A 12,912-nucleotide genomic window follows, 5' to 3' on the forward strand; every position below is an offset into this window, starting at 1 on the left:
GTCCTGGTCCCATAATCAGCGTATGTAAGTGTATACAGTATTGTCTAATTACCGTCTCTTCACAGGCATAGTATTATTTTCTCCATTTCAGAACGCTTTCTTGGGATGCACTCAAGTAGCTCCCTGAATCCTCAGTCATATTTTTCCACTCATTATTTCATGAAAGGCATTATGATCAAAATAAACTACCAAGTCATAGGAGATAAGATTTTGAGAATTATACACTTATTAGTAAATGGACAAATATTAACAAATACTTACAGAAACTGCTCGCTCAAAATACTGAGGGCGGGCAAAGAATGCACTTTCTGAGATCAGATATCCTTTACATATACTGGAGGTAAAGGCACCAGGAAACACAACGACAAACTGGCCTGGATCTTGCACCACTCTACATACTCGAACACCTTCTCGTACCAGCTCACATGGGGGAACCTATAAATACAAGAAGTTATCTTTTTTCAACAATAATTTATCTTTCAAACTTTGTGTTTTTTGAACTGAGAACCCTTATATTTCTAGGTAGTAACAATCTGTAGATTTACTGTCATATTTTAGTCACCAATCAGACAAACACTGTTTGAAAATGTAAGAAATTAATATCTGATCTAGCTTGGTAGAGACGAGATGATTCGTTCAGAGCCTCATTACCCAAAAGGGCAAGTAAGCCACAGTTAGTGCCCACAAGCACCAGGAGACCCACAAGGACTTTTTTTTTTTTTGTATCATAAATCCAGTGATGAATGTAATGAAATGCCAATTTCTTGGTGAGCCACGGTGGCTTCCTGTAGCTAACATCTCGTGTATGTGCTGCCTAACAGGTGCCACCTGTCATGAAGTAACTTAGCCTCCTTACAGAGGCACAGGGATCAGTGGCATTTATTTCTTATATGCCACCACTGGGGATGGCACCAAGCAAGTCAGCAAGACAAAACACACTACAGCTGGTTAATTCCTAAACCCTCTATGTTATCTATTCTCATAAAAATACTAGTATCATGTGTGAAGAATGATACAGAACTATAGTTTGTGTCCTTGTCTATGTCCAATATGAGAATGAGAGAGTACTGGAGCAAGCACAATATGCTGGGGGACTAAGCTTTTCATGGTCAATGATCCAGATTTTACTTTGTTGACTATTATACACTAGGCTCTGTTAGTTAGAAAATTGTAGATCCATTTTCCAATAATTCCATTCGAATGCATTTTGTGCACAATAACACCGAGGTCACATTTGTCGAAGACTTTGAGGAAAACATTGTATATTAAATCAGCATTTTGTTTGTCTTCCATGGCATCTAAGGCCATGTCATTGTGGTCCAGGAATTGTGATAGGAAAGAGCGCCCTGTTCGGAAACTGTATTGTCCAGGGTTATGGAAATGCTGTGATTCCATATGTTTTGTGATCTTACTTCTTATCACTCTTTCAAATGAATGACCAGTCACAGGCTACATCAGAATAAGAACTGGTGGTGGAGCAGTTGGCTGACCCAGTCTGCCTCCCACCTTTCCCCAAACGAGGAAAAAATAAGTGATCAATGTAATGAAACCCCCATTTTCTGGGTTGAGCCCTGGAGGCTTCCTGCAACTAACAGACTGATATTCGCCATATTAATCTAGTGCATCAGTTACTTATGCCTATGGGAGCCGGTCGGCCGAGCGGACAGCACGCTGGACTTGTGATCTTGTGGTCCTGGGTTCGATCCCAGGCGCCGGCGAGAAACATTAGGCAGAGTTTCTTTCACCCTATGCCCCTGTTACCTAGCAGTTAAATAGGTACCTGGGTGTTAGTCAGCTGTCACGGGCTGCTTCCTGGGGGTGGAGGCCTGGTCAAGGACCGGGCCGCGGGAACACTAAAAAAAAAAGCCCCGAAATCATCTCAAGATAACCTCAAGATAAGAAGATGGGAACCATGAACCAGAACTTAGTTGCCTCAAAGGCAAAGGAAGCAATGACTTATGAACACTCCACTGTTTGAAAGTATAGTCATGTCTGCCATCGACCGGGAATATCACCTAGAAAGGTAGGCAAACTATTACAAGCCCCAACTGGTAAAACATTGGGCCAGAGGCTAAGAAATCCACCCAAGAGAAAACAACAAACAAGCAAATGTCCACACAACCAGTGCACCCACTTGTTAGTGACCCCACTCCCCCACTAAGTGGCCAAGCTCTAACACTGGCAGTTTGTGGATTGATAAACTGCCAACCAGAGGGAAGGAAGGTGGTAACGAGCCTCTGGGGCTCAATCCAGAAAATGGCATTTCATTACATTCAATGCTGGTTTTCTAGGGGGACCCCCATCAGCTCCCTGCAGCTATATACCCACAGTTAAGTAAAAAAAAAGGGACTTACTCGGGAGACGGCAGCACTGAATGCTTCAAGACGAAGACAGGACAACTGGCTGCAACCGACGGCCCAAGGCCACACAAGGTTGCCGAGAGCCCGGAACGTCAACAAGATAACGGGTGGCCAGGACCCTGTTTGACCTCCAAAACCCCTGTGCCCGAAGGTCAACCCTGGATATGTTACCAAAATATGATATGTGCAGAAGATATGTGCAGAAGTTTGCAGCTCTTGCTGCAAACTTCTGCACATCATGGGCACAAGGGTAGACTTCAGGCTGGCTAGACTTGATAACCATGAAGATGACCCGAGAGACCCAAGCTCTGGAACAGGGAACAAGGGACACCGGATCAACCCAAAGCGCGTTCCCGGACACTGAACCCAAGGTGCACAGGTAATGGCGGAGAGCCACAACTGGATATAAAACATGATGCACCCCCGGCCTGACAAACCAAGCATCAATAACCCACGGACCCCTTCGGAAGCCTGCTCTCTCATTCTTTGCCAGAAAGGGAGACGGCTGGAAATGAACAAAATGCCCCCAGGGCCAAAGGAGCAGAAACCTCTGCGACGGAGGAGAGCATGAAGCTCCCCAGAGGCCAAAGCCAACAAAAACAAAGCCTTCCTGAAGCAATCCTGAACCGAAGAGGCCACAACAAACCGAGGAGAAAAAAAAGAGAGAGCACCCAATCCAAAGACCAGGACAGCTTAGGTGGCGCATGAGCAGGCTGGAAGTGAAAAAAAATATATGAGAGAGTTTGCGGAATGGAACAGAAGTGACATTCACCCCAAACGCAAGCTGGAGCGGCTCAGCCAGTGCTGCACAATAAGAAGTGACAGAATTCGGCATAGAAGGCCAGTCCTGAAAAAGCCAAGAGAAAGGATAAAACAACATGATCCGAAATGTACGACAACCTATGAAGAGAAAGGAAATGGTGAAAGAATGCCAAGAGACTTCATACTGGCGCTGAATGGAAGACCGCAGGTGGGACACCATCAGAGAAGCCACCTGATCACCATATAAATGGTGATACACTTGCGTCAAAAACACCAAATACTGAAGAGCGGAAGAGTATGGCAAACCAGAAAGGTATCTCACTGGCCCGACCTGCTGAAAAAGGCAGAGCTGCGGAAAAATAACTCAGGTTCATGCACCGAGCAAGCAGCACCTGAAACCAAGGCAGGGTCGGTCCCCATGGAGCCAAGAGAATCACTTGTCCTCGAAAAAAATTTGAGCCGAGCCAGCATGGACCGGGGGTAAGAGGCAAAGGAACCCCCACCACGACCAATCCATGAATTGTCAACACATCGACCAAGGGAATGGGTAGGCGCCAAGGCACTGAACCCCAAAAAAACAAAAGAGGAAGCCAAAGACGCAGCAACCGATGCAAGGTCCCTGGGGGACGAACCCATCGATCACGAAAGCGGCAGAAGGAACAGCTCCAGAGGAACCAGAACAGCCACTGAAGCCAAACCCGACCCTGCGAGAAAACCAGCATGGTGAAGTTCAGACTCCCGCACAGCTGCTTGAGCAATCGATGAGTGACCTGGGACCCCCCTACCCCAAGAACAGCCGAAGGGTGGACCGCAGCCAGAGCAACGCCGAAGGGTGGACTGCAGCCGGAGCAACGCCGCTGGTGGGAGGGACACGGATGTAGTCCGAGAATCTCAGACCAGGTCCAGCCAAGTTTGAACGTGGGACGGAACCAAATGGGACTTCTGCCAGTTCACCAGGAACCCAAACCTGGTGAGCTGGGAAAGAACCAAATCCCTGGCAAGCAGGCAAGTAGACCAGCTGGGAACCCACACAACCAGTCGTCGAGGTAGGCCAATACCCGAAGACCTAACAGACGAAGATGGGTCACCACGACCTGGGTAAGGTAGGTAAAAACGTGAGGTTTCAGAATCAGCCCAAAGGAAGGCAACGAAAGTGGAAAACCTGATGTCCCACCACGAAACCTAACCAATCCCTGAACTCTGGGCGAATAGGAATGTGCCAATAAGCATCCTTGAGGTCCAGGGACATCATCCAAGCACCTAGATTGAGAAGAAGCCGGACCCAGAAAAGAGTTGTCATCTGAAAGGAGGGGCAAGAACTCCAGTAGTTTAGATGGGACAAGTCCAGAATGAATCAAAGATCTGCACAGTCCCATTTCGGAACTGGGAACAAGTGAGAAACCCACTTGAAGGACTAGGTCGTTTCAACCACGGACAAGAGCACCCACTCATGAAGTGGGTGCGCTTGGCCATGGGTCCCACTCTTAGAGTGACATGGAGGAAGCCTGCCCCGAACTCCCCAGAGGAGGAGGAAGAGCCGCCCAATGACGTGACCCAAAATGCCCGCGAATCATGGGACCAAGTGTGGGGGGGAGGTGGGGGCAACCTTCGTGTAGAGTGACCACTGCACCAACAAGACAAAGAAGGCCCCAGACGAAATACCAGCTTAGAAGCTGGCACCAATGGTCCATCTCAAGCCACCGAAGGCCGAGCCCCAGCACGACCACCCTGGAGAGTGAGAACAACCCCCACCCCTGGAGTACCAACAAATCAGAAATAAGATGGCAACTGGAAGACACCACTGACAAAAACTGAGTCATAATGGCATCCGAAAATAACAATAGGACAAAAGAAAGTCGAAGACTGAAGAGCCATGGCCCAAGTGGAGTCAAGAGATTCTTCCTGTCAAGAGACAAGAGAGTTCGAGAGTGACTTTGTACTCCCAAACCACCGCAAGGACGGCTGGTCGACCCGCGAGGTCGGAGGCAAAAAATATGGAAACTGCCTCCAGGGGGACAGGGGCAAACAATGCAGCAATACTGCAGACGCTCAAGTTGCCGAGACGCCTAGCACTGCAATCGAAGGCCCAACACTAAACGCCTCCACATCCTTCGAAAGCCGGTCCGAAGACAGCTCCAGAAGTCTAAAGAAGTGCAAGACCAAGGCCAAATGACCGTGAGCACAATGACTCGGGTCACAGTCGAAAGGCACAGTAACCTGAGCGTGTAACTGCCGCAACCCAACCCACGAGAAAGCGCAGGGGCATAAAGACACTCATTGAGGAACTCAAGAAAGTCCCCCCTCAAGAAAACTTGTAGTACCGAGGAGATCTCATGCCTCTCAAGCATGCAGGTACGACAAAAACTTTACCAAGCCCCAGGAGTAAAGAAAGGGCAGTCAGCAAGCCAGGAAGACTCAGGAACCTTATAACGCACCCAGTATGGGGAAGAGGAACCAAACTCAAAAGAGGCCGGGTCCAGAATAGAGACGAATTCCGGGTCTTGCAGGAGGTAAGCACCAAGTGCCTCCAAAACCTCCGCAGAGGAAATCCGAGAGGAAGAAAACCTCCAAAAAGACGAAACAGAAGAACCCAAAGGAACCCGGAAACAAACCCGGAAGGGAGTCGCCCCAAATCAAACTCGTATGGAGAAGGATACAATAACCCCAAACCATGTAACAACCACCCCTGCCCCGAAGGCACCAAAGCCCAGGCAGGGTCAAACAGGGCCCAAGAGTCCCAAGACGACTCCTCCCATGGCCCGGGAACCCCTGACACAGGCCTCATGGCCGAACCCAATTCTACACCCACCTGTTGGAAATTTCCAACACCTAATTACTAATCCCTAATACAATAGGATGTATTTCCCGTACTAGGTGTCATAATTAACTAACACTACTAATCTGTAGTTTAGTGATACTGAATTAATTTCATTAGGAAGTGGAGCGTCATATAATTTTTCCTAGAATCACGGCAGTGTTGCATCAGTCAGCTAGCCACAGGGAATCATTTCATATATTAACAGATCGAGTAGTATCTAGCCTTATTTATTTAAGTAGTATCTAGCCTTTTAATTAAGGATAATCATTTATTTATTAATAGATTCATCTCTAGTTAGTAAATGCATCATGTTTACTGGAATTAATTTATACAGCCACGATTAGCTGCACCAGTGAATAAAATGATAAACCGTACCTCCACACTAAATCTTTCTCATTCACTTAATATCGCCTAAATTAATTGACCTGCATTAAGAGAAAAGAATTGTTGCCGCATAATACATTTATTTCTGATGTAAATATTCGTCATACCCCATTTCCTTCCATTTAATTTATACTCAGGATCCCAGCTTTGGGAGCTATTGTGCATGCGCCACCCGAGGAGGAAGGAGAGAGACACGTAAGAACCGCCATTGTATAGGTGTTCAGAATTTAGCTTATTGACACCGGTCCAAATTTGGAGCCTCTGGCTACCTACAGGCTCCAGATTGATTCTGCAACTTCAATTATTTACAGACACCATGGTCAGCAGGGGATAAGTATCCTTTAATAAGTTTTACAGGCCTTTAATATTTAATTAGGTTGTTTCCCTGTCATGATGATGCCGGCGGCAGCGAGAAACAATGGGCAGAGTTTCTTTCACCCTGATGCCCCTGTTACCTAGCAGTAAATAGGTACCTGGGAGTTAGTCAGCTGTCACGGGCTGCTTCCTGGGGGATGGAGGCCCTGGTCGAGGACCAGGCCACGGAGACACTAAGCCCCGAAATCATCTCAAGATAACCTCAAGATAAGATCAAGATGCATGGCAACATATAATCCTACATAAGTGTACTGCTGATCCCCAAATCTATTTAGAATTTACGATTAAATGAATGATTCTAGGGTTTGGAGCGGAATTTACATAAAATTTGCATTTCAGCTGTAGTACAAACGTATGCGAGACAGTGACGTCTGCCACGATCACGTGTTTCCTTGAGTAGCCTGTGCAACAAGTTTGCGTCTACGAGTATAAGTTTGCGAGACGAACGCTGCAATTCCCATCAACGGCTAAGTTGTCTTTCTCGTTTCTAGTAGAAAAACATTGCATTTAACTAACCATTGAATATTGTAGGATTTATAATCTATATACATGCATTTCTTATTCTCATCATTCATGTAATTTATTATACATTATACACATTATGTAGACTAACAGTATAGAATAACCCAAAATGTGTTATGGGAAGGGGCTTTAGAATTTATAGAATTTACAGTTCATTTAAATGCATTTAATCATAGAGATCCATAAGTCACTGGTTCTCTCATTTAGAATAGAATTCTGGTCCTTCGAGCATATTAGCATTATATATATAATTTTATTAGCATATAATCTAGAGCCAGATTTCCCCACACCACCGCCCCTAAAGAAAAGGCGGAGTCAAAGAGAAAAGCTTTAAAGGAGGGTCTGCCAGAAGGACCCAGAAGCCTCGGTGGGACAGTCGGGCTCAACCGTCTCTGTACCCACATCAGATGGGGCAGCCTTCTAAGCGGCCCAAGTCTCGTCCTGAGCTAAACCCCACCCCGACTCTGAAACTCTCAGATGTTTGGGAGCCTGGAACAGGGGGGAAAGGAATGGGGTGGAGGAGCAGGGTAAACCACGCCCACTGGGGAAGGAATCGAGTAAGCGGGCACAACCAAGGTCAAAATGACCAACCCCCAATTCCGGGTCCCTAAAACCAAAATGGTGCACCTCCAGGGGCATCCGACTGGGCGCGTTGCAACAACAAAACCTAAATTGCAACGCTGCTGTTGCCAGACCCATAAGGTCTTCTGAAGAACAGGCAAGGTAAAGGACAAGCAGGGAACAAGTCCCACACGACTCTGGGTTGTAGGTGTCACTGACCCAACAAACAGCATGACGGAGGCAGAACAGATGACGCTGCCCTGAGAAAAAGGCAACGAACAACCTTCAAACTCGCACAAAGCAAGAGGTGACTCGGAAGACATATCCATAGTCTCCCACAATCGCACCAAGCCCAAGGGGTTTACAAGATTCCGTAGGAGTAGTAATCTTGACGGGGGAGCCCAGGCACTGATAGCTAAAGCCGGTCGAACCCCGTCTAATACGGGGCAAACTGACCCCAGGAAGCCATGCGTGCAACCCTCGAGGGGCCTAGAGGAAGTCCACCAAACACAACCTAGGTGAACCTAATCAGAAGCTAGGCAAACCACCACCTGGAAATTAAAAAAAGAAAAACTTAAAACCCTTGAAAATACACCACAAACAACCAGGTAATAAAAAGAAATAGCCACTGCGATTATACATGCTGCGCAAAACACAGTGCGCCCCAGCCAACAGCAACGTTCCCTACCAAAGGCCAGATGAAGAGCCCCATGACTCCCGCTGAACCCCAAGATGAGGTCAATGACAAACGACACTAACCTTAACGGAAGTGTAACCCCGAACGTCCCAGGGAAGAAAACCCTGAATACGCAAGAGCAGTACCTACGGTGCCTAGGGAAGGTAACCCTAAATGCATGCAGCTCAAGAACTATTACTTCTTAGAACACCTGGCCACTGCACAATAATTACACAGCCGGCACAACCGCATGGGGTAAAATCCAGCAGGAGAATGAGGTCAGAGGTAACGTCAGCACTAAACGTCATCAGTTGACGAACTTCCGGTGTCAGCGCTTGGCGAATGCTGACACTGCCAAGATTCCTTCTCCCAACATACAACGCACATTGCTAATTTTCACAATAGTGCTGCTATTGTCAGAGCTCTGGTCACTAAATCCCGCAAATGAATAACTTTCTACATGTTTGTTTTGTAAAGGAACATGGGAAGTCATTTTAAGATTTTTAAATGGACCAAACAATGGCAGTGTGCTGTGGCTACCTGCCTAGTGCTGAGAACATCTTGAACAGAATGGTGTTCACTATCTGAACATTATACACAATCTTTATGACAATCAGGCTCTACTGTAATACTATCATCGCTAAATAATACCAGTTACATATATATTTTGACATTTTTAAGCAATGCTGTGGTCACAAGCTGAACAGCAGTACTGTTAGCTCATGCTGTTAGCTCATGCTGTGCGCGCCAGCCTTGGTTGCTTACTCAGTACCGAGGCCTTCACACCCAGGAATGTTACCCACAATTTTTTTTTTAAATGCAATCTGTTTACTAGAGCCCTACGGAACCAAATGTTAACTCCGTGAAGCCGTGGGACCTTTAAATCTTACACGGTACTACTTTAAAATGTATATATCTGTGCTGTGTAGGCAGATAGACCAAAATGGTATAGTACAATTTGCACTATTAAAGGGTTAAGCATGCTAAGAGTGTGCTGTATGTTAATGACAGACATAATTTGCAAAACACATTAGTTTTACCATAGCAGTGTCAGATGGAAGCCATATAGCTGAATCCTTAATAAAATCTGGCACTATTTTCTTCAGGGCAGCACGTAATTTATCCTCTTGACTAGCTGCTACACCATACCTGTTGAGAACCAAAGACTAATTTAAAAGATATTTATTTATATTTGACTAAATAAAAAACAAATCTTGAGTTAAAGTAATAGAAAATAGTCTAAGGAACAATGACATTTACCACTAGACAATTAAACTAGGGGCAGACAGACAATACAGGTCAGCCGAGCCAAGCCGAGCCGAGCCGAGCCAGCCAGCCAGTCAGTCCAATCAGTCAATCAGTCCAGTCAGTCAATCCAGCCAGCTGGTCCAGTCCAATCAGTCAATCAGTCTGTCAGTCAGTCCAGTCAGGCCAGTCAGCCAACCAGTCCAGTCCAATCAGTCAATCAGTCAGTCAGTCCAGTCAGCCAGGCCAGCCAGGCTAGCCAGGCTAGCCAAGCCAGCCAAGCCAGCCAGCCAGTCAGTCCAGTCAGTCAGTCCAGTCCAATCAGTCAGTCAATCAGTCCAGTCAGTCCAGTCCAATCAGTCAGTCAATCAGTCCGGTCAGTCCAGTCCAATCCGTCAGTCCAGTCTAATCAGTCCAGTCAGTCAGGTCAGTCAGTCCAGTCAGTCAGGTCAGTCGGTCCGGTCTGTACGATCCGGTCAGTCGGTCCAGTCGGTCAGTCGGTCCAGTCAGTCAGTCTGTCAGTCTGTCAGTCAGTCAGTCAGTCAGTCGATCCAGTCAGTCTGTCAGTCAGTCGGTCCAGTCAGTCTGTCAGTCAGTCTGTCAGTCAGTCGGTCCAGTCAGTCAGTCAGTCGGTCCAGTCAGTCCAGTCAGTCAGTCAGTCAGTTGGTCTGGTCTGGTCTGGTCGGATGGTCGGTCGATGTGAGTGTGAGAGTGAGTGTGTAATTACCTAAGCGTAATTACCTAAGTGTCCCGTCTTCCCAGCACTCTGTCATATAACACTTTGAAACTACTGATGGTTTTGGCCCTCCATCACCTTCTCACCTAACTTGTTCTAACCGTCTACCACTCTGTTTGCAAAAGTGAATTTTCTTATATTCTTCGGTATCTTTGTTTAGTTAGTTTAAATCTATGATTTCCTGTTCTTGAAGTTCCAAGTCTTGGGAAATCTTCCCTATCAATTTTATCAATTCCTGTTACTATTTTGTACGTAGTGATCATATTTCCTCTTTTTCTTGTCTTCTAATTTTGGCATGTTTAATGCCTCTAACCTCTTCTTGTAGCTCTTGCCCTTCAGTTCTGGGAGCCACTTAGTAGCATGTCTTTGCACCTTTTCCAGTTTGTTGATGGGCTTCTTAATTTACCACTTTTGCACGGGAATGACGCAGCATTGCATCATTTTTTTAGTTGAAGCATTCCCGGTAACGACGCAGCATTGCGTCGTTTTCGGTGGCAAATTGGCGGCGGCTTCGGGTGGGGCACACAGCAGGTTGGATATTATATGCATATACTCTTGTAGGGAATTTCATTGTGAATACATTTGATACCAAAAATGAAAGACCTCGAACCAGAATTGAGGTAACAAAGTTGAAAACAGTATACCCATTTTATTTGCGCTCACTGGGATTATGCTCCGTCACTTTCTCTGTTTGCTGTGGGTGGTACGCCTGGCTTTTGTACTTTATATTTGCATATACTGTAACCCCGCGATTATCCGGGATTCGAACATCCGAAAAACGCCCTTATACGGCCAAAATCGTGAATGGATAAAGTTATCACAATATCCGGCCAAAATAGCCACAGGGACCGGATTAAAGCAGGTTTTCTGCAGAAATTACACTATCCGGTCAGTCCCCCAGATAATCGTGCCTTTGTCCGTATATGAAAACATGAGGCAGGCCATACGGTATTAATCCCGTCTGCCCGAGACTCGAGGCGCATGGTGTAGGTGGGGGTGGGGTGGGGTGGGTGGGTGGTGTTGGGAGGGTGGGAGGGGTGCGTCAGGAGGGACTACCTGGGTACAGGAATTACCATTAATTTTAGAACAATTAATCATAGCCAAAAACAAATAAAATAACTACTAGTAATTATGTAATAACAAATAAATAAGTTTCCTAAAAGCATTGTGCACAGGCTGAAGTTTCCTTAAAAAATATTGTGAATTTTTTTCCTCCTGGCGGCCTACATAATGCGTTATGGCTGCCCCAAGTGGACCTGTCCAACACTGGTCAACCCATGTGCGTCCGTCCCTCGTGTTATACACAGTGCTGCGCCATTAGTGAAATATTTTTTTAAATAACTTTTTTATTTTCATAGTAACTTTGAACATTTTTGGCCAAGACTATGTCTGGTAGCAGCATCAATCGTTCTGGAGGTGTTAAGAGGAAGAAAGTTGTCCTAACAATTAAAGACAAGTCACAGTTATACGCCTCAACCAGTGCGGCCTCACAGTGTTGCGCCATTAGTGAAATATTTTTTTAAATAACTTTCTTAATTTTCATAGTAATTTTGAACATTTTTGGCCAAGAATATGTCTGGTAGCAGCATCAATCGTTCTGGAAGTGTTAAGAGGAAGAAGATTGTCCTAGCAATTAAAGACAAGTTACGTGTTGTTCAAACAGTGAGGCGTCACAGGCAGCCAAGCGCCTTCAACAAGTGAGGCGCCACAGGCAAGCCAAGCTCCTTCAACAAGTGAGGCAATATAGGCAAGCCAAGCGCTTTCAACAAGTGAGGCGCCACAGGCAAGCCAAGCGCTTTCAACAAGTGAGGCGCCACAGGCAAGCCAAGCGCTTTCAACAAGTGAGGCGCAAGCAAGCGCCTTTAACAAGTGAGGCGTCACAGGCAAGCCAAGCGCCTTCAACAAGTGAGGGCATGCAAGCGCTTCAACAAGTGAGGTGCAAGCAAGCACCTTCAACAAGTGAAGCCTCACAGGCAACCCAAATGCCCTCAACCAGTGAGGCTTCAGCAGCTGGCAGTCAAAACTAACTTAGCTTAATGAACTGTACAGTAATTTTAAGTGTTAATTTTAGTGTTGTGTTAGTATAGGTTACGTAAATTGTTAAGAATTTTTAACTTCAAGATGTGTGGCATCAATCAAGAAGACGAACACCAACAAGGTAAGTTGAGGTTTCTAGTTGAATATTTAATAATTGTATGTGGCAAGGCAATTCAAATTATGTTGTTTGTAGTATAAAAATAGTTGGAAATGGTCACTTTTGGACTCGTAGGTGAAAAAGTACCATTATCCGAAAAATGTGATAATCCGGCTGGGGGTCCTTCCCATATAGTCCGGATGATCGAGTGGAGACAATACTCCTGTAGGGAATTCTATTGCGAACACAATGTTACCAAAATGAAAGACCTAGGACAAGAATTGAGATGTCCAAAGTGAAGAGAGTGTACACATTTTATTGCTCTTATGCGCTCCGGGG

The 12,912-nt window shown here is 45.9% G+C and overlaps 1 protein-coding gene across 7 annotated transcripts in view; it reads right to left on the bottom strand.

The window, feature by feature from the left end:
- Positions 1–12,912, bottom strand: part of LOC123772491 (uncharacterized) — a 162,173-nt gene that overhangs the window by 42,751 nt on the left and 106,510 nt on the right. For all 7 annotated transcript variants that reach the window (XM_069325956.1, XM_045765708.2, XM_045765712.2 and 4 more), the window contains 2 exons: positions 9,499–9,607; positions 262–435 (listed from right to left, as the gene is read on the bottom strand). In XM_069325956.1, the coding sequence (XP_069182057.1) occupies positions 262–435; positions 9,499–9,607 (283 nt within the window). The remainder of the gene's footprint in view (positions 1–261; positions 436–9,498; positions 9,608–12,912) is intronic.

The sequence above is a fragment of the Procambarus clarkii genome, chromosome 17, assembly GCF_040958095.1.
Source record: "Procambarus clarkii isolate CNS0578487 chromosome 17, FALCON_Pclarkii_2.0, whole genome shotgun sequence".
Classification (NCBI taxonomy): domain Eukaryota; kingdom Metazoa; phylum Arthropoda; class Malacostraca; order Decapoda; family Cambaridae; genus Procambarus; species Procambarus clarkii.